This window comes from Salvelinus namaycush, chromosome 12 (genome assembly GCF_016432855.1).
Source record: "Salvelinus namaycush isolate Seneca chromosome 12, SaNama_1.0, whole genome shotgun sequence".
Taxonomy (NCBI): domain Eukaryota; kingdom Metazoa; phylum Chordata; class Actinopteri; order Salmoniformes; family Salmonidae; genus Salvelinus; species Salvelinus namaycush.
In genome coordinates this window covers 12,588,212-12,613,915 of record NC_052318.1, presented here as the reverse complement: position 1 = coordinate 12,613,915, position 25,704 = coordinate 12,588,212, and the positions used below count along the sequence as shown (strand labels likewise).

The 25,704-nt window shown below is 45.7% G+C and overlaps 1 protein-coding gene across 3 annotated transcripts in view; it reads right to left on the bottom strand.

Annotated features, from left to right (window-relative positions):
* Positions 1–25,704, bottom strand: part of arhgef12b (Rho guanine nucleotide exchange factor (GEF) 12b) — a 154,811-nt gene that overhangs the window by 19,696 nt on the left and 109,411 nt on the right. For all 3 annotated transcript variants that reach the window (XM_039005184.1, XM_039005185.1, XM_039005186.1), the window contains 13 exons: positions 16,376–16,498; positions 15,951–16,076; positions 15,741–15,839; positions 15,457–15,567; positions 15,047–15,145; positions 14,583–14,625; positions 14,306–14,411; positions 12,073–12,210; positions 5,493–5,525; positions 3,818–3,932; positions 3,047–3,152; positions 1,903–2,136; positions 638–791 (listed from right to left, as the gene is read on the bottom strand). In XM_039005184.1, the coding sequence (XP_038861112.1) occupies positions 638–791; positions 1,903–2,136; positions 3,047–3,152; positions 3,818–3,932; positions 5,493–5,525; positions 12,073–12,210; positions 14,306–14,411; positions 14,583–14,625; positions 15,047–15,145; positions 15,457–15,567; positions 15,741–15,839; positions 15,951–16,076; positions 16,376–16,498 (1,487 nt within the window). The remainder of the gene's footprint in view (positions 1–637; positions 792–1,902; positions 2,137–3,046; positions 3,153–3,817; positions 3,933–5,492; positions 5,526–12,072; positions 12,211–14,305; positions 14,412–14,582; positions 14,626–15,046; positions 15,146–15,456; positions 15,568–15,740; positions 15,840–15,950; positions 16,077–16,375; positions 16,499–25,704) is intronic.

Below are 25,704 nucleotides of genomic sequence, written 5' to 3'. Positions count from 1 at the left end.
GGAAGGCAACCCTTGCTCGGATTTCGTCTACCTTGTTGTCAAGAGACTGGACATTGGCGAGTAGTATATTCTAGAGCGGTGCGCGATGTACCCGTCTATGGAGCCTGACCTGAAGACCACTCCGTCTGCCCCTTCTGCAGCGCCGTTGTTTTGGGTCGCTGGCTGGGATCTGATCCATTGTCCTGGGTGGCGGACCAAACAGAGGAGCCGCTTCGGGAAAGTCGTATTCCTGGTCGTAATGTTGGTAAGTTGACGTTGCTCTTATATCCAATAGTTCCTCCGGCTGTATGTAATAAAAACTTAAGATTTCCTGGGGTAACAATGTAAGAAATAATACATAAAAAACCTAAATACTGCATAGTTTCCTAGGAATGCGAAGTTTATAACTTCAACTGTCTAGGAAGGTGGCCATGATTCCACACCCCTATGTTTATACACCCGCTTCATATTAAGTTGTATATTTAGCAAAGTCTAATCAACACCTAGCTGTGTATATTCCACTGAAGATTGTTATAACAAGAGGGACACTATCAAAGTGTATCGCCTCTGTGGCCTGTGTGGTCTAACAGAGTCTGCATGGGTTTGAATCTGACCCCTGAGACCATGAATTTGTTCCCGCCCTTGTTCCCGCCCTTACCTGTCACTTTCACGCTCCTCCTCCTGTAATTGGTCCAGGGTGTAAGGGCTGAAGTCAAAGTGGGTGCTGGTTAGGTGGACCATCCCGTCCAGGGTGTCGCCCGAGTGGAGCCCGTCGGTGCTCAGTCTGGGCAGGGCAGAGGAGGGAGTGAGTCCTGGAGAGGAGGGAACAAAATAGGAGGAGAGGTCAGGGGTTGTAAGTAAAAAGCATCTCAGAGTAGCTGATCTATGATCAGGTCCCCACTGTCCATGTAATCTTATTTTCATTGTGATCTAAAAGACAAGACCGATCCTAAATCAGCACTTCTACTCTAAGACGCTTGATACATATGGCCCCAGAGGGAGGCTCTTACATTAGAACAATCCAAGGTTAACGGGCTAATGTCCCTCTCCAGGTGGATTAATAATGTTCCATTCAATTCTACCAAGGCTTATGTCCTTCTCCAGGTGGATTAATGAAGTTCAATTACATTTTAGCAGGGTGAATGTCCCTCTCCATGTGAATTAATAAAGTTATATTCTACGTCCAACCAGAGGCAATATGGTCCTAAGCAATATGGCGAAGGCTCACGTAAGTTTCTTCATTCTGAAGGTCAAACAAGATCTCCATGGAAGAGAAGTGCGTTAGTCAACAGTTGTCTTATCGAGCGGTGGAAAAAGCTCAAGACTAGAGATACGCTATAGTCTAAAAGCAGTGCAAAAATAATATCCGCACTACACACAGCAGATGTTTCAAAAAGAAAATAGAGAGGGGTCGTTTCGACAGATCATATGCAGACAAAGACTAGACGACGTTCTGAAAACAAGGCCTCCCCCCAATTAGGAATAAACAAGAAAAAGCCAAAGAAAGCAATTATGTTGGGCTGGGCCACATTAAACCAGGCTAAGCCAGTGTAAAAGAGTCCTGACAACAAAAAGCCAAGGAGAAAACATGTCTGAGAGGAGGGAAGTGTATGACAGAACAAAAGCAAACAGACAACGTGGGGAGGAAAGAAAGCGAGGAAGCCAGCTTGGAGGGAAGACATGAAGACAGAAAGAGAGAGCGAGAGAGAGTGAGAAAAGAGAATTGGTTATACTGAATCAGGTGAGTCCACCCCTCAAATATATAGATATTTGAGTACTTGGAAAAGCACCTAAAGCACTATACTGTATGACACAATTCTTTACTTTCTATCATTATTTGAGAGAAGTGGAAAGGAAAAGGCAGATAGGAAGAAACAGTAAGGAGGAAAAGCATAGGTTGGGGGAGAGAGGAGGGGTCCTTACCCGAGTCAGAGTCGCGTCCCGTCGGGTCGGAGCCCTGGCTGGCTGGGGCACTGTGGGGGGGGGATGCGATGTAGGCCAAGGGGTGGGTGGCCGCGTCAGAGCCTGGATCGCTGAATTGGCTGCGGGCACGGATGCCGCCTGCCGAGAATTCTGGTTGCTCGAAGACGCTGAGGGCGGGCTGGGAGAGCTGCTTCTGGGGGCCCCGATGCTTGTTCAACTCCATGGCCTTACTGACTACACACACACACACACACACAGATATAAGCCAAACGAGAGTCAGAAGCTCACACAGCCATGCACAGCCCCACTATCTCCAAACCCAGAGCTCAGGGTGAAAGAAGGAGCAGCAGCTATGAAGAGGGAGGGAGCTTGAGACGAACCACAGTGAGTGGCTTGGCTGATACAATACAGATATAGATCAACTAGATCTACTAGATTGGCCAATTGGTTGAGAACGGCAAAGTAGCAATGTTATGACAAAAGGGTCCATATCTTCCTCATTTCTAAATGGACATCTGATCAAATGAAAAGGAGCAGTATGGAAGTACATACGTATTTATCTCAATATGAAATCATACATTTTTTTAAATCATCACACTGATTAACTGCAATACTTATTATACTTGTAAAATGTTTTAGTCATGATACATAAATGTCTTCCAAGGCTCTTTGAACATGTAAATGAGTGTGTGTGCAAGTCTAATATGTGTATATCTATGGAGGGAGCAGCACAACGTAATGGGGAGCTGGCCCACACAACTCCAGACAGGCACTTCCTGTTGCGGAAGTCCACAATCTCCTTACAGCGCTGGATGTGAGATGTAATGTGTCTGAGCCTGAACACAACACCACTAGCTTCTGTCCTCAGTGCAATACCAGGGCTATATATTCCCTTGAACTAAGTTCAAATATCCACACCTGCATACTACTGGTGATGTATTGGACATGCATATTAGGTAAATGCTAGTGTGGATATTGGCACATAGGGATGTGTGTTGTTATTTTTGTATATAAAAAAATGTGTCACTACAGAGCCTGTTACACATCTCAAACTAACCATTACCATTTTGTTTGCGTTCCAAACTGGCACACTAGGAGAGAACCGTTAAGTGTACTACATCCATTTGTAGTGTTCCACACTTACTTGAAGCTGAATCCACGCGGCTGGGCCGCCGAGGAGGGCCGAGGATGCTGGGAAAGCGAGGCTTCTTCACCTTCTCCTCCCCCTCTTTCTCAGGTTTGATGCTCTTCTGCTCCACAGAACAAAACACATACAAACTGCCCAGTCAGAGAATTTAAAACTGGGTCACGTTCAGTAGGCAAGTGTTGTAGAACGTTTTATTTAATTTTTTAAAAAGTATTTTACCTTTATTTAACTAGGCAAGTCAGTTAAGAACAAATTCTTATATTCAATGACGGCCTAGGAACAGTGGGTTAACTGCCTGTTCAGGGGCAGAACGACAGATTTGTACCTTGTCAGATCGGGTATTTGAACTTGCAACCTTTCGGTTACTAGTCCAACGCTCTAACCACTAGGCTACCCTGCCACCCCCGTTGAAGATAGACATGTCATGAATAGAGCTGCCGTGATTCCTTATTATACATATTCTACATGTCAAAGAGGCATGTTTGTTTTATGCTATTTTTATCTGGAAGTTGCACAATATTGTTCCCTACTGAACGTTACCCTGGAAAGCTGCTAACAAGTGAGACACTATGTCACCATGCTTGTTACCAAGAAAAAACGCACACCAAGAAGTAAAACAGTGCCGCTGTGTGAAGAAACTGAATAATTTATGCTACATCAAATTAGAAGTTCCCACAAGCTGTAAAAGACCACGGTATTGTGCTAAAATACATAATAGATGCATCAAGCTGGTTGTGTACAGTATGTGTGTGTGTGTGTGTGTTGTACCTTGATCTTGGGCAGGAAGTTGATGCGGACTCGTTTGGGCTCTAGGCTACGTGGTTCCTTTACTTTCACCCCCAGGTGTTTCATATAGGTGAGGATGACATACTGCATAGTAGTGCTGCAACACAATACACTATTTATTCATTGTTTATATTACCATTAACCCAGTATAGCCCACTTTATCTTAATATAAAATCATTTAAATCATCATATTGATGATATTATTATACTTAGAAAAATGGTTTAGTCATGATACATAAATGTCTCCCAAGGCTCTTTGAAAACAGTAATTCTAATAGGACACATGTTATCAATCACTAGAAGCACATGTGGGGAAAATCGAATGAAAAGGTTAGGAAACTGACCTAATCAGTTTTTACTAATCGCCCTATTCTTCAATACCATTCATATTGTCAGAACAGGGTCGTGTTAATTAGGGCGTGTAAAGGAAAACATTTTGCGCAAAGGAAAACGTTTTGCAACTAAAAACAAAAATATTTTTTTCACAAGACCAGGTAGTCCCTCCCCACTTCAGTCTGTTTTCTTCCATTTGGTACTAATGAACACCACCCTGGCACAACTCAAAGTGTGTAGTACCACAGATCTCCAAAAGATGGAGGCAGATGACACTATTTTTTAAACTTGTATTTAACCTTTTATTTAACTAGGCAAGTCATTACGCTATGAGTAATGGCAGACACGATGTGTCCTAAATGGCACCCAATTTGGGCAAAAGTAGTGCATAATATAGAGAATAGGGTGCCAGTTAGGTTACTGAATATGTGTCCCATGTCACTTCAACAGCTCTTCTCACAGCATGGATAGAAACAACATGCTGATGGAATTCACGTATTAGAAATATGCAGCCACAACGTGAGCCATTCCCCAAATAGACCACACAACATTGTGCACGCACACACACACACACCATCTGTCCTAGCACACTGACCCCTTAGTCAGAACAGAACGCCGGTTAGCCATATGGGATATGAACCACTATCATATAATCTGTGTGCTAACTACATGCGACTGAAAATAGTGGAAAGAAATGGTTTAGAGTATTAAACCAAGAGAACATAATTCCAATACGCGTGGACTTCCGATCAGGGCTGTATACACAAAGCATCTGATAGTAGGTGTGGTGATCTAGGATCAGGTCCCCCCTGTCAATATAATAATAAACATCAACTTCCAAAAGGGGAAATGGTCTTAGATCAGCACTCCTACTCCGACAGATTTTGTGAATACAGGCCCAGATAGTGTGGGTGTTTCACCTCGACCTTCACAAGTAATTGAACTCATACACAACCACTGTATGACCACACACACTCACTTGAATTCATTCAACAATCAACACGCTACCTCCCCAGCAAACTTTCTAAACTCTAGTATGAGAACAGACCTATCCTCGTCATATTGTGACATCATGTGGTTAGTTACTTTAACATCAGGGGTCTGCAACAGGTGGCCGGCAGGGATTTTTTGGGGCCCTCAAGCAAAACAGGAAATCTGTATCTCAGGTACGAAATAATCATTTTCAAATACAATCTCTTATTGAGCTTAGTTGTGGTCAATATGCAGTGTACAAATTATTATAATTATGTTGCCTCCCCCCCAACCATCCACTGACAAAAACCTAGTTGCCAACCCCTGCTTTAGATAAAAAATCTCCCCTTACCACTTCTCCTCTTCTGTGGGCTGTGACGTCAGCCTGGATGAAGAGAAACACATAATAGGGTTAAGTGACACACACACACACACACACACACAACAATAAGCAGTTTCACTTCTACTTCAAATAGACAAATGTGTTGTCTGCTTGTACAATGGTAATGCAGTTCTATTAGCCCATGTCTAATATCTCAATTAGTCATTATGTGATTCCTCACATCCTATCTCCTCGCCTCCTTCTCAACTGTATTGGAGGAGAAGATCCAAGGTCCCTTTCTTCTGACCTTTTTCTCCAATAGGTTTTGAGAAGGATGAGAGGAGAGAGGATGTGAAGAATCAATAAAGATTAGTTGAGAAACAGCCCATGACTGGCGAGCTTTCTGGCACAAAATGGCTGCCGTGCATCATTCAGGTGGGTGCTACACATTGGTAGCTACCCATACATATATAAAAATGTTTGAGTGTGAAAAAGTCCCCTATATCAATAAATTCCAGGAATTGTGTACAGATCCTTGCGACATGAGGCTGTGCATTATCATGCTGAAACATGAGGTAATGGTGGCGGATGAATGGCATGACAATGGGCCTCAGGATCTCGTCACGGTATCTCTGTGCATTCAAATTGCCATAGATAAAATACATTTGTGTTCATTGTCCGTAATTTATGCATGCCCATACCATAACCCCACCGCCACCATGGGGCACTCTGTTCACAACGTTGACATCAGCAAACCGCTCACCCACACAACACTATACACATGGTCTGCAGTTGTGAGGGGGTGTTACTGCGAAATTCTCTAAAACAACGTTGAAGGCGGCTTATGGTAGAGAAATTATCAATGAATTCTCTGGCAACAGCTCTGGTAGACATTAATGCAGTCAGCATGCCAATTGCACGCTCCCTCAGAACTTGAGACATCTGTGGCATGGTGTTGTGTGACAAACCTGCACATTTTAGAGTGGCCTTTTATTGTCCCCAACACAAGGTGCACCTGTGTAATGATCATGTTATTTAATCAGCGTATTGATATGCCACACCTGTCAGGTGCATGGATTATCTTGGCAAAGGAGAAGTGCTCACTAACAGGGAATAAACTTTTTGTGCATATGGAACATTTCTGGTATCTTTTATTTCAGGTTATGAAACCAACACTTTAAATGTTGTGTTATTTTGTTCAGTGTAGAATAATTTAGGATCTCTGTGATGCTTAGGCCCGAAATATTCATAAAAGGCCCGAAATATTCACAAGGCAATTTCAAAAGGCCAAAATCTGCATGTGCATGCACATGTCAAAACATTGGTGACTAGTAGCTACAGTCTATCCCGAAACGGCTTAAACCTTCACACTGGCATCAACAACACTAAACAACAGGTGAGTGCAGGTAAGAGAGACTGTCTTGGGAGAGTGAGATGATATCAGTGGTCTTGAAAGTACGAGTGTGTGTCTCTGTCTGTCTGTGTCATCTGTCTTTGTATGTCTGTCTGTCTGTCTGTGTGTGTGTGTGTGTGTGTGTGTGTGTGTGTGTGTGTGTGTGTGTGTGTGTGTGTGTGTGTGTGTGTGTGTGTGTGTGTGTGTGTGTGTGTGTGTGTGTGTGTGTGTGTGTGTGTGTTTGAGAGAGAGAGAGAGAGCGATAATATCTAACTTGTATCTATCTTAATCGCTGTAATCTGTACAGCTTGGCGTGTTTGAGGCCCAGAGAGCGGAGACACGTAAGCACTGACCTGGAAATAATTCCCAGAAATGGCACGTGTATGTGGTACAATTTTTTCTACACACACACGGTAACTGTAACAACAGAGTGGTTCCATGTCATTTCAGTAAGCCATGACACCTAGGGACGGGCACGGTTATTCTAATATTTTAATATCCCAACAGAATAATTGCGAGAGTATTCAGATTTATTTTTATCATAAGTCTATTTTAACAATGAAAAGTATTTGTCTAAATTAAGTATGTGACATTGCTACACACAAGGATATACCATGACATTAGACATTTTTAATTCAATAAAACAACAAACTTTTGAATTAATTTGTATGTGTGCCCCATAAAATGACATACCGTAGTAGCCTACACAGGCTTCACACGTTTGCTGTTATTGTCGGCCATTCAAAGTGGCACTGTGTGCAGTCAGTGGCTCCATATGTACTAAGCAATGTGGGAGATCTCTAATCAATGCAACATGGAATTACAATAACTTTTTATTTAACCCTTATTTTACCAGGTAGGTTGACTGAAACCACATTCTCATTTACAGCAACGACCTGGGGAATAGTTACAGGGGAGAGGAGGGGGATGAATGAGCCGATTGGAAGCTGGGGATGATTAAGTGGCCATGATGGTTTGAGGGCCAGATTGGGAATTTTAGCAAGGACACCAGGGTTAACACCCCTACTCTTACAATAAGTGCCATGGGATCTTTAGTGACCTATTTAACGTCCCATCCAAAAGACGGCACCCTACACAGGGCAATGTCCCCAATCACTTCCCTGGGGCATTGAGATTTTTTATGTTTTTAGACCAGAGGAAAAAGAGTGCCTCCTTCTGGCCCTCCAACACCACTTCCAGCAGCATCTAGTCTCCAATCCAGGACCAACCCTGCTCAGCTTCAGAGGCAAGCCAGCAGTGGGATGCAGGGTGGTATGCTGCTGGCCAATTACAGTATTAAGTTAGTTAAATGAGATGGAGTAAGCTATAACTAAAAGAAACTATCAGGTAGGCTGTTGTTTAATCTGAATGGAGTTGTTGTAGACAAAGACAGGAAGTGCAGAAAAATAGGCTCAATTACTTTTAGCCTAGATAGCTAGCTAGGTAGCTGGCTAACATAGCTGGATATCTTAGCTAGCATCTTTACATCAATTTGATGCAGTCAAGACAGGCACTACCAGATGCGATGACAGATAACCTATGAAATCTATACATTTGTCTAACTAGCACGAGTCTGTATTGCTACTCTCTCTCTCTCCCCCTCCTGTGTAAAACTCACCGGCACCCAAGTTGAGCAGGCTGCGCAGCAAGTCAGTTCCCAAGTTTAACTTATTAAACAAAGTTGTTTTTATTTTTGTATTATGTATTTCGTCTATCAGGATATCCCCCAAAAATCAGTTGTGGCTTTAGCCAATTTTTTTGGGCTTCCTAATTTCTTCCTCATTATACTTATTGAATATTATCTGAATCCTGTAAATTAAAATTGACAATTTGGGTCTAATCGTTTAGCTTAATTTCTCAGAGACCAAATTATATTTCAACAAAATAATGTTTCAGAAAAGTTATTTGTATCTGTTACAGAAACAGTGTTGTTGGGTGTTGAAATCCTCTTTCTTGTGCTTTTTGAGGTTGAACGACCCAGCACTCCTTTCACCTCTAACCTCTAACCTACAATTTATAACATTACCAGACTAGATAATCCTTATGGCGCTGATAACATCATCTTCCTGTGATTGTAATGGCATGTGTGTGTACGTGAGTGACAAAGAATGTGTGTGTGTGCAAGAGAGAGAACGAGAGAGAAAGAACGTGCATCGTGCACTACACTTGCCTCCTGTCTATCTCGAAGTGCAAAACAGAGACCTGACTCGTGTCATGTTATCACTCAATCATCTTGATGATGAGGGAGCGCACATGATGGAGCAGTGACTGTCTGTTGAGGAACAGGCTGTCTTACCATAGTGAGCTAGGTTATAGGACTACATCATGGGCTGGATAGAAGCAGTTTACCGTCTTCAGAACTGGATAATAATTGTTTTATTTGCCTCTTAAAATAATACTATAATTTTCCCTTCCCGCATGGATAATTTCTTTCATAATAACATTAAACCTGATGAAACTTGTCATTAGAATTTTTCTATAGGCTATTGATATTCTTTGTTCTCTCTTATTATTAGTTCTCTTGCTACACAAAAGTATGTGGACACCCCTTCAAGTAGATTCGGCTATTTCAGTCACACATTGCTGACAGGTGTATAAAATCGAGCACACAGCCATGCAACCTCCATAGACAAACATTGGCAGTAGAATGGCCCGTCCTGAAAAGCTCAGGGATGCCACCTTTCCAACAAGTTAGTTTGTCTAATTTCTTCTCTGCTAGCGCTGCCCCGGTCAAGCCTAGTGGTTAGAGCGTTGGACTAGTAACCGGAATATAGGCTAAGTTTTTTTTTAAACAGCTAGACAAAATATAGTGGAGTATCCAGGGATGGGCAACTTCGATAGGGCCACAAAAAAATCTGAACTCAGCCCCTCTCCCACACACATTTTAGTGGCCCCCCCTCTTGACAGTGGAGAGAACATTTTTACATTTTAGAGTTAAGTTTGTGCAATTCTACACACTTTGCCATGGTGGCAGAGAGCAGATTTTGCAATTTTATAACAAATTTCGTGAAATTCTACTAATTTTGCCATGGGGCAGAGATGAAAATGATCTGTTTTACTGACTAATAAAATCAATGGGGGCTCCCCAGCCGGTAATTCAACCATGATAATGCCGCAAAACTAACTTAGCAATCTAAAACTCATCCTTGACCGCTGGCTACGTCCCTTCCGTCTTCAAGAGAGCGAGAGTTGCACCCCTTCTGAAAAAACCTACACTCGATCCCTCCGATGTCAACAACTACAGACCAGTATCCCTTCTTTCTTTTCTCTCCAAAACTCTTGAACGTGCCGTCCTTGGCCAGCTCTCCTGCTATCTCTCTCAGAATGACCTTCTTGATCCAAATCAGTCAGGTTTCAAGACTAGTCATTCAACTGAGACTGCTCTTCTCTGTGTCACGGAGGCGCTCCGCACTGCTAAAGCTAACTCTCTCTCCTCTGCTCTCATCCTTCTAGACCTATCGGCTGCCTTTGATACTGTGAACCATCAGATCCTCCTCTCCACCCTCTCCGAGTTGGGCATCTCCGGCGCGGCCCACGCTTGGATTGCGTCCTACCTGACAGGTCGCTCCTACCAGGTGGCGTGGCGAGAATCTGTCTCCGCACCACGTGCTCTCACCACTGGTGTCCCCCAGGGCTCTGTTCTAGGCCCTCTCCTATTCTCGCTATACACCAAGTCACTTGGCTCTGTCATATCCTCACATGGTCTCTCCTATCATTGCTATGCAGACGACACACAATTAATCTTCTCCTTTCCCCCTTCTGATAACCAGGTGGCGAATCGCATCTCTGCATGTCTGGCAGACATATCAGTGTGGATGACGGATCACCACCTCAAGCTGAACCTCGGCAAGACGGAGCTGCTCTTCCTCCCGGGGAAGGACTGCCCGTTCCATGATCTCGCCATCACGGTTGACAACTCCATTGTGTCCTCCTCCCAGAGCGCTAAGAACCTTGGCGTGATCCTGGACAACACCCTGTCGTTCTCAACTAACATCAAGGCGGTGACCCGTTCCTGTAGGTTCATGCTCTACAACATTCGCAGAGTACGACCCTGCCTCACACAGGAAGCGGCGCAGGTCCTAATCCAGGCACTTGTCATCTCCCGTCTGGATTACTGCAACTCGCTGTTGGCTGGGCTCCCTGCCTGTGCCATTAAACCCCTACAACTCATCCAGAACGCCACAGCCCGTCTGGTGTTCAACCTTCCCAAGTTCTCTCACGTCACCCCGCTCCTCCGCTCTCTCCACTGGCTTCCAGTTGAAGCTCGCATCCGCTACAAGACCATGGTGCTTGCCTACGGAGCTGTGAGGGGAACGGCACCTCCGTACCTTCAGGCTCTGATCAGGCCCTACACCCAAACAAGGGCACTGCGTTCATCCACCTCTGGCCTGCTCGCCTCCCTACCTCTGAGGAAGTACAGTTCCCGCTCAGCCCAGTCAAAACTGTTCGCTGCTCTGGCACCCCAATGGTGGAACAAACTCCCTCACGACGCCAGGTCAGCGGAGTCAATCACCACCTTCCGGAGACACCTGAAACCCCACCTCTTTAAGGAATACCTAGGATAGGATAAAGTAATCCTTCTAACCCCCCCCCCCCCCTTAAAAGAGTTAGATGCACTATTGTAAAGTGGCTGTTCCACTGGATATCATAAGGTGAATGCACCAATTTGTAAGTCGCTCTGGATAAGAGCGTCTGCTAAATGACTTAAATGTAAATGTAAAAATTGCTGACATGGGCTAATTGACTTGACTAAAAGTGACTGACATAACAAGAGAAAAATTGCTGATGCACAGCCAAATTGCACCTTGTGTATTCCACTATTCTAACTCACAACAGTAAGTTGAGACCCACACAGTTCCTAAAAATATATGTTTTTTACTTCGGTTATAGCCTAATGCATTTTTGCACTGCTATGGTGCAATTCTCTGCTCTGTCTGGCCTATATTCCCCTCTTGCGTTCTATATATAACATATTTATTGAAATAGGCTATAGCAAAGAATAGGCAAATTGCTGGGAATGTCACTTGTGTACTTCCCTGTTGTGCGCTGAGACACTCCGTGTTCTACTGCGCAGTACCAGTCAAGTTCAAATAGGCTAAACCATTGTCTGTCACATCACTCTCTCGTCACCATCGACGATCGCTGTCAATCATCGTTGATACACAATGTTATCGTAATATCGCCCAACCCTAGTGTGCATGTATTGCAGGGACTTACAGAACGTCCTCTATCTTGGAGATGATGTGTTCGGCACAGGAGCGTTCTCTCTCCAGCGACACGCGGTCTCTCACCCTCTCTGTGTCCAGCTTAGCCAGCTCCCCTTCTGCCAGGGTCAGACCCATGCTGCGCTTCTGCCTGTAGACACACACTCACACACAGATGCACAGACACAGGCAGACACACACACACACACACACACACACACACACACACACACACACACACACACACACACACACACACACACACACACACACACACACACACACACACACACACACACACACACACACACACACAGATGCACAGACTCAGGCAGACACACACACACACGCGCGCACACGCACAGACACAGGCAGACACACACACACACGCACACGCACAGATGCACAGACATAGGCAGACACACACACAGGCAGATCCACAAACACAGACACACGCACAGACACAGACAGATACACAGATACACACACAGACACACGCACAGACACAGACAGATACAGACACACGCACAGACACAGACAGATACACACACACACACACACACACACACACACACAGACACACGCACAGACAGATACACACACACAGACAGATACACACACACAGACACACGCACAGATGCACAGACATAGGCAGACACACACACAGGCAGATCCACATACACAGACACACGCACAGACACAGACAGATACACAGATACACACACAGACACACGCACAGACACAGACAGATACAGACACAGACAGATACACACACACACACACACACACACACACAGACACACGCACAGACAGATACACACACACAGACAGATACACACACACAGACACACGCACAGATGCACAGACATAGGCAGACACACACACAGGCAGATCCACATACACAGACACACGCACAGACACAGACAGATACACAGATACACACACAGACACACGCACAGACACAGACAGATACACACACACACACACACACACACAGACACACGCACAGACAGATACACACACACAGACAGATACACACACACAGACACACGCACAGATGCACAGACATAGGCAGACACACACACAGGCAGATCCACAGACACACGCACAGACACAGACAGATACACACACAGACACACGCACAGACACAGACAGATACAGACACACGCACAGACACAGACAGATACACACACACACACACACAGACACACGCACAGACAGATACACACACACACAGACAGATACACACACACAGACACACGCACAGATGCACAGACATAGGCAGACACACACACAGGCAGATCCACATACACAGACACACGCACAGACACAGACAGATACACAGATACACACACAGACACACGCACAGACACAGACAGATACAGACACACGCACAGACACAGACAGATACACACACACACGCACAGACAGATACACACACACAGACAGATACACACACACAGACACACGCACAGATGCACAGACATAGGCAGACACACACACAGGCAGATCCACATACACAGACACACGCACAGACACAGACAGATACACAGATACACACACAGACACACGCACAGACACAGACAGATACACACACACACAGACACACGCACAGACAGATACACACACACAGACACACACACAGACAGATACACACACAGCCACGCACAGACAGATACACACACACACACACACAGACAGATACACACACACACAGACAGATACACACACACAGACACACACACAGACAGATACACACGCACAGACAGATACACACACACACACACAGAAAGATACACACGCACAGACAGATACACACACACACACACAGAAAGATACACACACACAGACAGATACACACACACAGACAGATACACAGACACACACACAGACAGATACACACGCACAGACAGATACACACACACAGACACACGCACAGACAGATACACACACACAGACACACGCACAGACACAGACAGATACACACACACAGACACATGCACAGACACAGACAGATACACACACACAGACACACGCACAGACAGATACACACACACACACACGTGTATGATTAATCCATGAGGAAATATGACATCACAGCATCATTATGTGCACATCATCTTTGAGAAGTGTGAGTTTGTGCACGTGTGCGTTTGTGGTGTGCGTGTGTGGTATGTGTGTGAGACCGTGCGAGTGTGTCTGTGTACGTATGAGTGTTTCTGTCTGAATGTGTGTGTGTGTCTGACCTGAAGTCCTCTAGGTTCCTCTGGATGTCTGGTAGCAGTGTGTCCTGTAGCAGCTGTATGTAAGGTCTGTGCAGTTCCTCTGGGATCAGCTCAGGTCTCCGCCGCTCTGGGAACACACAACAGCATGTTTGCCAACACGCACACACACACACTCAGTTTGAAGCAGTCTCTCTTTTTTGGAAACATTCTAATCACATACACTAGACAATACACTACTGGATTGCTAAAAGTGTTGCTAAACTAATACAAGACATGAGATGAGTAAGTAATAACTCACCTAGTTCAGAGGCCATAGACTCAGGCACAGCTACTTTCAGATTCTGCCATAGGGGGAAAAGAGTGCTCAGCTAAAAGAAAGCTAGAAGACCGTCTGCAATACAACCACAACAATACCCTTTCCTCTCCTTCACCCACCGCACCAGATAAAGAGTGTACATTTAAAATGATCCTAATTATCTGAAAGGAGAGTAAACCCAACAGACAGACTTCTTCCAGCAGCTGGGGTTTTAAAAAGTTGGTAGTCAATGCCCCAGAGACAGACACACACACTGGTGTCACCTATCTATTCTATACACGTGTGTGCCCCTGTCAAATCCCCTTTAAAATACTTTAGCTGAGCCAAAAGTTACAGTCTTCTTTGTGTGTGTGTGTGTGTGTGTGTGCCCCTTTACTTGCACATATGTGTGTGTGTGAATGCATGTGTGCTTGTACATAATGTGTGTGCACAAGTGTGTGTCTTACCGCTGCTCGGTCCATAAAGAAAGTATGGAAATCCATGAAGATCCGCCTGGTCTCTTTGGAGTTGGTCTGCTTGTACAGGTCAGCGTAAAGGTAGCACAGCTGGGAGAGAATCAGAGGCAGTTAGGTCTAAACTACTGACCAAAGCATTCTGGGGTCAAACTACCAAAGTGCTAAAGAGCAACTGCTGTACCCTAATTAGAAAATATCAGCGTTCATTAGGGGCTGCAAAATGTGCCCACATTTCTGGAAAACCTGTGAATTTTGGGACAGTTACCATAATGCTGCATGCCTAGAGCTCAAGCAGTAGCTACTATGGATGTACTTTATGAATGGTGTGAATGAGTGTAAGACAGGCATGTCTGTTAGGCAGGCATTTTATTTTGGTGTGTGTCTGTGTGTGGTTGACTTACCAGAGGTGCAGGGTCAAACTGAGAGACCACATGATGGAGGAAGGCGGCCAAGTGAGCGGGCCGAGACTTGAGCAGCTCTATACTCTGAAAACAACTACACTGACCGTTGATCTGCGAGAGAGAGATCAACAGAAAGGTCAAGTTGAGTAAGAGAGAGACATTGAGAAAATGAGACAGAAACAGACAGGAGAGAAATAGAGAGAGAGAGTATAGAGATACCCAGTCAGCCAATCAGACAGACAGACAGACAAACAGACAGTTGTCTAGCAGTAGTCACCCAGTACCTGTTCCTGCTCTGTGTCAAAGTAGTCATCCTCTGCTCCGATTATCTGGGGGTTGAGATGGGAGAAGGGGCTGCCCACACTGGACTGGAAGTTACAGTTCTGATTCACACACACACAGAGACAAGGTGTTAGTGCAATGATGGGACTCACATGCACACACACACACACACTCACTAACTGGGCTATTATTATTGTGTGTGTGAGTCTCACCAGGTCCGCCGTGTCCTCTGCGTCAGGCGAGGGGCAGGAGTTGAGGCTCTCTCGGGGGGTGGTCTTTGGGCTGTGGCAGGGCGTCTCTCTTTGGCACGGATTCTCAGGGAGGGGACTGGGAGACACCTGACATAGAAATACCCACACACCAGTCACATATTACATTTGCCAGTCTCTGATTTTGAACGGGCATTGTGGTATTGATTCCACACTTTCCAGTCCAATTTTCTCAAACAAAAGCATTGAGGAAAATAGGAATTGGAATTTCAGTTTCTTCCTGATTTGACTGAATTGAAAAGGAAACCACCACAACCCTGGTTCCAGTACAATGGTATTCTGTTGAATGCCAGTTCACATATAATTGTCATGGAAGGACAATCTGGTGGTGATAATAACAGACAGGCTAGTTGGCCAGGTTGACTCACAGCGTTATTGGTCCAGAGCCCGTCACTGCCGCTTTCTCCCCGTGAGGAGGGGGTCTGCTCTCCATCGGCTGCCTCAATGCCCCCCTCCTCCACCTCACCGTCCCGGTGGGAGAGGGAGCCATCCTGAAAACACACAGAATCATGCATACTATAAATGTGTGACAGGCCAGACAGTAACTGGGCTGTCCCTTTGAGAGTGTGTGTCCCATGCAAATAAAGCCCTTGACTTGAATTGAATTGAATTGAGAGAGAAAGACAGTGAGAACAGAGACAGAGAGACAGAGACAGAGAGACAGTGAGAGAGAGACAGTGAGAGAGAGAGCGATAGAGAGAGACAGTGAGACACAGTAAGAGTGATAGACACAGTGAGAGTGAGATCAGGAAAGACTGTGTGTGTGAGAGAGACTGTGAGAGAGAGTGAGAGAAACAATGAGAGCTGGAGAGCCAGTGAGTGAGAGTGAGAGAAACAGTGAGAGCAGGAGAGACTGTGTGTGTGAGAGAGACAGTGAGAGATAGACAATGAGAGAGAGTGACAGAAACAGTGAGAGCCGGAGAGACTGTGTGTGAGAGAGACAGTGAGTACAGGAAAGACTGTGTGTGTCTATGAGAGAAACAGTGAGAACAGGAGAGACTGTGTGTGAGAGAGAGACAGTGAGAACAGGAGAGACTGTGTGTGTGAGAGAAACAGTGAGAGCAGGAAAGACTGCGTGTGAGAGAGACCGTGAGAACAGGAGAGACGGTGTGTGTCTATGAGAGAAACAGTGAGAGCAGGAGAGACTGTGTGTGAGAGAGAAAAAGTGAGAACAGGAGAGACTGTGTGTCGATGAGAGAAACAGTGAGAACAGGAGAGACTGTGTGTGTCTATGAGAGAAACAGCGAGAACAGGAGAGACTGTGTGTATCTATGAGAGAAACAGTGAGAACAGGATAGACTGTGTGTGTCTATGAGAGAAACAGAGAGAACAGGAGAGACTGTGTGTCTATGAGAGAAACAGTGAGAACAGGAGAGACTGTGTGTCTGAGAGAAACAGTGAGAACAGGAGAGACTGTGTGTATCTATGAGAGAAACAGTGAGAACAGGAGAGACTGTGTGTATCTATGAGAGAAACAGTGAGAACAGGAGAGACTGTGTGTGTCTATGAGAGAAACAGTGAGAACAGGAGAGACTGTGTGTGTCTATGAGAGAAACAGTGAGAACAAGAGAGACTGTGTGTATCTATGAGAGAAACAGTGAGAACAGGAGAGACTGTGTGTATCTATGAGAGAAACAGTGAGAACAGGAGAGACTGTGTGTATCTATGAGAGAAACAGCGAGAACAGGAGAGACTGTGTGTCTATGAGAGAAACAGTGAGAACAGGAGAGATTGTGTGTGAGAGAGACAGTGAGAGAGAGACAATGAGAGAGAGTGAGAGAAACAGTGAGAGCAGGAGAGACTGTGTGTGTCTATGAGAGAAACAGTGAGAACAGGAGAGACTGTGTGTATCTATGAGAGAAACAGTGAGAACAGGAGAGACTGTGTGTGAGAGAGAGACAGTGAGAACAGGAGAGACTGTGTGTGAGAGAGAAACAGTGAGAACAGGAGAGACTGTGTGTGAGAGAGACAGTGATTACAGGAAAGACTGTGTGTGTCTATGAGAGAAACAGCGAGAACTGGAGAGACTGTGTGTGTGTCTATGAGAGAAACAGTGAGAACAGGAGAGACTGTGTGTGTCTATGAGAGAAACAGTGAGAACAGGAGAGACTGTGTGTGAGAGAGAGACAGTGAGAACAGGAGAGACTGTGTGTGTGAGAGAAACAGTGAGAGCAGGAAAGACTGCGTGTGAGAGAGACCGTGAGAACAGGAGAGACGGTGTGTGTCTATGAGAGAAACAGTGAGAGCAGGAGAGACTGTGTGTGAGAGAGAAACAGTGAGAACAGGAGAGACTGTGTGTCGATGAGAGAAACAGTGAGAACAGGAGAGACTGTGTGTGTCTATGAGAGAAACAGTGAGAACAGGATAGACTGTGTGTGTCTATGAGAGAAACAGAGAGAACAGGAGAGACTGTGTGTCTATGAGAGAAACAGTGAGAACAGGAGAGACTGTGTGTCTGAGAGAAACAGTGAGAACAGGAGAGACTGTGTGTATCTATGAGAGAAACAGTGAGAACAGGAGAGACTGTGTGTATCTATGAGAGAAACAGTGAGAACAGGAGAGACTGTGTGTGTCTATGAGAGAAACAGCGAGAACAGGAGAGACTGTGTGTGTCTATGAGAGAAACAGTGAGAACAAGAGAGACTGTGTGTATCTATGAGAGAAACAGTGAGAACAGGAGAGACTGTGTGTATCTATGAGAGAAACAGCGAGAACAGGAGAGACTGTGTGTCTATGAGAGAAACAGTGAGAACAGGAGAGATTGTGTGTGAGAGAGACAGTGAGAGAGAGACAATGAGAGAGAGTGAGAGAAACAGTGAGAGCAGGAGAGACTGTGTGTATCTATGAGAGAAACAGTGAGAACAGGAGAGACTGTGTGTGAGAGAGAGACAGTGAGAACAGGAGAGACTGTGTGTGAGAGAGAAACAGTGAGAACAGGAGAGACTGTGTGTGAGAGAGACAGTGATTACAGGAAAGACTGTGTGTGTCTATGAGAGAAACAGCGAGAACTGGAGAGACTGTGTGTGTGTCTATGAGAGAAACAGTGAGAACAGGAGAGACTGTGTGTGTCTATGAGAGAAACAGTGAGAACAGGAGAGACTGTGTGTCTATGAGAGAAACAGTGAGAACAGGAGAGACTGTGTATATCTATGAGAGAAACAGTGAGAACAGGAGAGACTGTGTGTGTGTCTATGAGAGAAACAGTGAGAACAGGAGAGACTGTGTGTATCTATGAGAGAAACAGTGAGAACAGGAGAGACTGTGTGTGTGTCTATGAGAGAAACAGCGAGAACAGGAGAGACTGTGTGTGTCTATGAGAGAAACAGTGAGAACAGGAGAGATTGTGTGTGAGAGAGACAGTGAGAGAGAGACAATGCGAGAGAGTGAGAGAAACAGTGAGAGCAGGATAGACTGTGTGCGTGAGAGACAGTGAGAGCAGGAGAGACTGTGTGTGAGAGAGAAAGTGAGAGCAGGAGAGAATGTGTGTGAGAGAGACAGTGAGAGCAGGAGAGACTGTGTGTGAGAGAGACAGTGAGAGAGACAATGAGAGAGAGTGAGCGAAACAGTGAGAGCAGGAGAGACTGTGTGTGAGAGAGACAGTGAGAGAGACAATGAGAGAGAGTGAGAGAAACAGTGAGAGCAGGAGAGACTGTGTGTGAGAGAGACAGTGAGTGAGATCGAGACAATGAGAGAGAGTGAGAGAAACAGTGAGAGCAGGAGAGACTGTGTGTGAGAGACAGTGAGTGAGTTCGAGACAGTGAGAGAGAGACAATGAGAGAGTGAGAGAAACAGTGAGAGCAGGAGAGACTGTGTGTGAGAGAGACAGTGAGAGAGAGACAATAAGAGAGAGTGAGAGAAACAGTGAGAGCAGGAGAGACTGTGTGTGAGAGAGTAACAGTGAGTAAGAGCGAGACAGTGAGAGAGGGACAATGACAGAGTGAGAGAAACAGTGAGATCAGGAAAGACTGTGTGTGTGAGAGAGACTGTGAGAGAGAGTGAGAGAAACAGTGAGAGCAGAAGAGACTGTGTGTGAGAGAAAGACAGTGAGAGAGAGAGAGACAATGAGAGAGAGTGAGAGAAACAGTGAGAGCTGGAGAGCCAGTGAGTGAGAGTGAGAGAAACAGTGAGAGCAGGAGAGACTGTGTGTGTGAGAGAGACAGTGAGAGATAGACAATGAGAGAGAGTGAGAGAAACAGTGAGAGCAGGAGAGACTGTGTGTGAGAGAGACAGTGAGTACAGGAAAGACTGTGTGTGTCTATGAGAGAAACAGTGAGAACAGGAGAGACTGTGTGTGAGAGAGAGACAGTGAGAACAGGAGAGACTGTGTGTGTGAGAGAAACAGTGAGAGCAGGAAAGACTGCGTGTGAGAGAGACAGTGAGTACAGGAGAGACGGTGTGTGTCTATGAGAGAAACAGTGAGAGCAGGAGAGACTGTGTGTGTGTCTATGAGAGAAACAGTGAGAGCAGGAGAGACTGTGTGTGTGAGAGAGACAGTGAGAACAGGAGAGACTGTGTGTGTGAGAGAAACAGTGAGAGCAGGAAAGACTGCGTGTGAGAGAGACCGTGAGAACAGGAGAGACGGTGTGTGTCTATGAGAGAAACAGTGAGAGCAGGAGAGACTTTGTGTGAGAGAGAAACAGTGAGAACAGGAGAGACTGTGTGTGAGAGAGACAGTGAGTACAGGAAAGACTGTGTGTGTCTATGAGAGAAACAGCGAGAACAGGAGAGACTGTGTGTGTCTATGAGAGAAACAGCGAGAACAGGAGAGACTGTGTGTATCTATGAGAGAAACAGTGAGAACAGGAGAGACTGTGTGTGTCTATGAGAGAAACAGCGAGAACAGGAGAGACTGTGTGTGTCTATGAGAGAAACAGCGAGAACAGGATAGACTGTGTGTATCTATGAGAGAAACAGTGAGAACAGGAGAGACTGTGTGTGTCTATGAGAGAAACAGCGAGAACAGGATAGACTGTGTGTGTCTATGAGAGAAACAGTGAGAACAGGAGAGACTGTGTGTGTGTCTATGAGAGAAACAGTGAGAACAGGAGAGACTGTGTGTGTCTATGAGAGAAACAGTGAGAACAGGAGAGACTGTGTGTGTGTCTATGAGAGAAACAGCGAGAACAGGATAGACTGTGTGTATCTATGAGAGAAACAGTGAGAACAGGAGAGACTGTGTGTGTCTATGAGAGAAACAGTGAGAACAGGAGAGACTGTGTGTATCTATGAGAGAAACAGTGAGAACAGGAGAGACTGTGTGTGTCTATGAGAGAAACAGTGAGAACAGGAGAGACTGAGTGTCTATGAGAGAAACAGTGAGAACAGGAGAGACTGTGTGTCTATGAGAGAAACAGTGAGAACAGGAGAGACTGTGTGTGTCTATGAGAGAAACAGTGAGAACAGGAGAGACTGTGTGTCTATGAGAGAAACAGTGAGAACAGGAGAGATTGTGTGTGAGAGAGACGGTGATAGAGAGACAATGAGAGAGAGTGAGAGAGACAGTGAGAGCAGGAGAGACTGTGTGTGAGAGAGACAGTGAGAGCAGGAGAGACTGTGTGTGAGAGAGAAACAGTGAGAGCAGGAGAGACTGTGTGTGAGAGAGACAGTGAGTGAGATCGAGACAGTGAGAGAGAGACAATGAGAGAGAGTGAGAGAAACAGTGAGAGCAGGAGAGACTGTGTGTGAGAGAGAGACAGTGAGTGAGATCGAGACAGTGAGAGAGAGACAATGAGAGAGAGTGAGAGAAACAGTGAGAGCAGGAGAGACTGTGTGTGAGAGAGACAGTGAGTGAGAGTGAGAGAAACAGTGAGAGCAGGAGAGACTGTGTGTGAGAGACAGTGAGTGAGTTCGAGACAGTGAGAGAGAGACAATGAGAGAGTGAGAGAAACAGTGAGAGCAGGAGAGACTGTGTGTGAGAGAGACAGTGAGAACAGGAGAGACTGCTGTGTGTGTGAGAGAAACAGCGAGAACAGGAGAGACTGTGTGTGTCTATGAGAGAAACAGCGAGAACTGGAGAGACTGTGTGTGTGTCTATGAGAGAAACAGTGAGAACAGGAGAGACTGTGTGTGTCTATGAGAGAAACAGTGAGAACAGGAGAGACTGTGTGTGAGAGAGAAACAGCGAGAACAGGATAGACTGTGTGTGTCTATGAGAGAAACAGCGAGAACAGGAGAGACGGTGTGTATCTATGAGAGAAACAGTGAGAACAGGAGAGACTGTGTGTGTCTATGAGAGAAACAGCGAGAACAGGAGAGACTGTGTGTCTATGCGAGAAACAATGAGAACAGGAGAGACTGTGTGTATCTATGAGAGAAACAGTGAGAACAGGAGAGACTGTGTGTGAGAGAAAGACAGTGAGAGAGAGAGGCAATGAGAGAGAGTGAGAGAAACAGTGAGAGCTGGAGAGCCAGTGAGTGAGAGTGAGAGAAACAGTGAGAGCAGGAGAGACTGTCTGTGTGAGAGAGACAGTGAGAGATAGACAATGAGAGAGAGTGAGAGAAACAGTGAGAGCAGGAGAGACTGTGTGTGTGAGAGAGACTGTGAGAGAGAGTGAGAGAAACAGTGAGAGCAGAAGAGACCGTGTGTGAGAGAAAGACAGTGAGAGAGAGAGGCAATGAGAGGGAGTGAGAGAAACAGTGAGAGCTGGAGAGCCAGTGAGTGAGAGTGAGAGAAACAGTGAGAGCAGGAGAGACTGTCTGTGTGAGAGAGACAGTGAGAGATAGACAATGAGAGAGAGTGAGAGAAACAGTGAGAGCAGGAGAGACTGTGTGTGAGAGAGACAGTGAGTACAGGAAAGACTGTGTGTATCTATGAGAGAAACAGTGAGAACAGGAGAGACTGTGTGTGTCTATGAGAGAAACAGTGAGAACAGGAGAGACTGAGTGTCTATGAGAGAAACAGTGAGAACAGGAGAGACTGTGTGTCTATGAGAGAAACAGTGAGAACAGGAGAGACAGTGAGTGAGAGAGACAGTGAGTACAGGAAAGACTGTGTGTGTGTCTATGAGAGAAACAGCGAGAACAGGAGAGACTGTGTGTGTCTACGAGAGAAACAGCGAGAACAGGAGAGACTGTGTGTGTCTATGAGAGAAACAGCGAGAACAGGAGAGACTGTGTGTGTCTATGAGAGAAACAGTGAGAACAGGAGAGACTGTGTGTATCTATGAGAGAAACAGTGAGAACAGGAGAGACTGTGTGTGTCTATGAGAGAAACAGCGAGAACAGGAGAGACTGTGTGTCTATGCGAGAAACAATGAGAACAGGAGAGACTGTGTGTATCTATGAGAGAAACAGTGAGAACAGGAGAGACTGTGTGTCTATGAGAGAAACAGTGAGAACAGGAGAGATTGTGTGTGAGAGAGAAACAGTGAGAACAGGAGAGACTGTGTGTCTATGATAGAAACAGTGAGAACAGGAGAGACTGTGTGTCTATGAGAGAAACAGTGAGAACAGGAGAGACTGTGTGTCTATGAGAGAAACAGTGAGAACAGGAGAGACTGTGTGTGTCTATGAGAGAAACAGTGAGAACAGGAGAGACTGTGTGTCTATGAGAGAAACAGTGAGAACAGGAGAGACTGTGTGTCTATGAGAGAGACAATGAGAACAGGAGAGACTGTGTGTCTATGAGAGAAACAGTGAGAACAGGAGAGACTGTGTGTCTATGAGAGAAACAGTGAGAACAGGAGAGATTGTGTGTGAGAGAGACGGCGAGAGAGAGACAATGCGAGAGAGTGAGAGAAACAGTGAGAGCAGGAGAGACTGTGTGTGTGAGAGACAGTGATAGAGATAGACAATGAGAGAGAGTGAGAGAAACAGTGAGAGCAGGAGAGACTGTGTGTGAGAGAGACAGTGAGAGCAGGAGAGACTGTGTGTGAGAGAGACAGTGAGAGCAGGAGAGACTGTGTGTGAGAGAGAAACAGTGAGAGCAGGAGAGACTGTGTGTGAGAGAGACAGTGAGAGAGAGACAATGAGAGAGAGTGAGAGAAACAGTGAGAGCAGGAGAGACTGTGTGTGAGAGAGAGACAGTGAGTGAGATCGAGACAGTGAGAGAGAGACAATGAGAGAGAGTGAGAGAAACAGTGAGAGCAGGAGAGACTGTGTGTGAGAGTGAGAGAAACAGTGAGAGCAGGAGAGACTGTGTGTGAGAGACAGTGAGTGAGATCGAGACAGTGAGAGAGAGACAATGAGAGAGTGAGAGAAACAGTGAGAGCAGGAGAGACTGTGTGTGAGAGAGACAGTGAGAGAGAGACAATGAGAGAGAGTGAGAGAAACAGTGAGAGCAGGAGAGACTGTGTGTGAGAGAGTAACAGTGAGAAAGAGCGAGACAGTGAGAGAGAGACAATGACAGAGAGTGAGAGAAACAGTGAGATCAGGAAAGACTGTGTGTGTGAGAGAGACTGTGAGAGAGAGTGAGAGAAACAGTGAGAGCAGAAGAGACCGTGTGTGAGAGAAAGACAGTGAGAGAGAGAGACAATGAGAGAGAGTGAGAGAAACAGTGAGAGCTGGAGAGCCAGTGAGTGAGAGTGAGAGAAACAGTGAGAGCAGGAGAGACTGTGTGTGTGAGAGAGACAGTGAGAGATAGACAATGAGAGAGAGTGAGAGAAACAGTGAGAACAGGAGAGACTGTGTGTGAGAGAGACAGTGAGAACAGGAGAGACTGTGTGTGTGAGAGAAACAGTGAGAGCAGGAAAGACTGCGTGTGAGAGAGACCGTGAGAACAGGAGAGACGGTGTGTGTCTATGAGAGAAACAGTGAGAGCAGGAGAGACTTTGTGTGAGAGAGAAACAGTGAGAACAGGAGAGACTGTGTGTGAGAGAGAAACAGTGAGAACAGGAGAGACTGTGTGTGTCTATGAGAGAAACAGCGAGAACAGGATAGACTGTGTGTGTCTATGAGAGAAACAGCGAGAACAGGATAGACTGTGTGTGTCTATGAGAGAAACAGCGAGAACAGGAGAGACTGTGTGTGTGAGAGAGACTGTGAGAGAGAGTGAGAGAAAAAGTGAGAGCAGAAGAGACCGTGTGTGAGAGAAAGACAGTGAGAGAGAGAGACAATGAGAGAGAGTGAGAGAACAGTGAGAGCTGGAGAGCCAGTGAGTGAGAGTGAGAGAAACAGTGAGAGCAGGAGAGACTGTGTGTGTGAGAGAGACAGTGAGAGATAGACAATGAGAGAGAGTGAGAGAAACAGTGAGAGCAGGAGAGACTGTGTGTGAGAGAGACAGTGAGTACAGGAAAGACTGTGTGTGTCTATGAGAGAAACAGCGAGAACAGGATAGACTGTGTGTGTCTATGAGAGAAACAGCGAGAACAGGAGAGACTGTGTGTGTCTATGAGAGAAACAGCGAGAACAGGATAGACTGTGTGTGTCTATGAGAGAAACAGTGAGAACAGGATAGACTGTGTGTATCTATGAGAGAAACAGTGAGAACAGGAGAGACTGTGTGTGTCTATGAGAGAAACAGTGAGAACAGGAGAGACTGTGTGTGTCTATGAGAGAAACAGTGAGAACAGGATAGACTGTGTGTATCTATGAGAGAAACAGTGAGAACAGGAGAGACTGTGTGTGTCTATGAGAGAAACAGTGAGAACAGGAGAGACTGTGTGTATCTATGAGAGAAACAGTGAGAACAGGAGAGACTGTGTGTGTCTATGAGAGAGAAACAGTTAAGGAACAGGAATGAGCTGTGTGTCTATGAGAG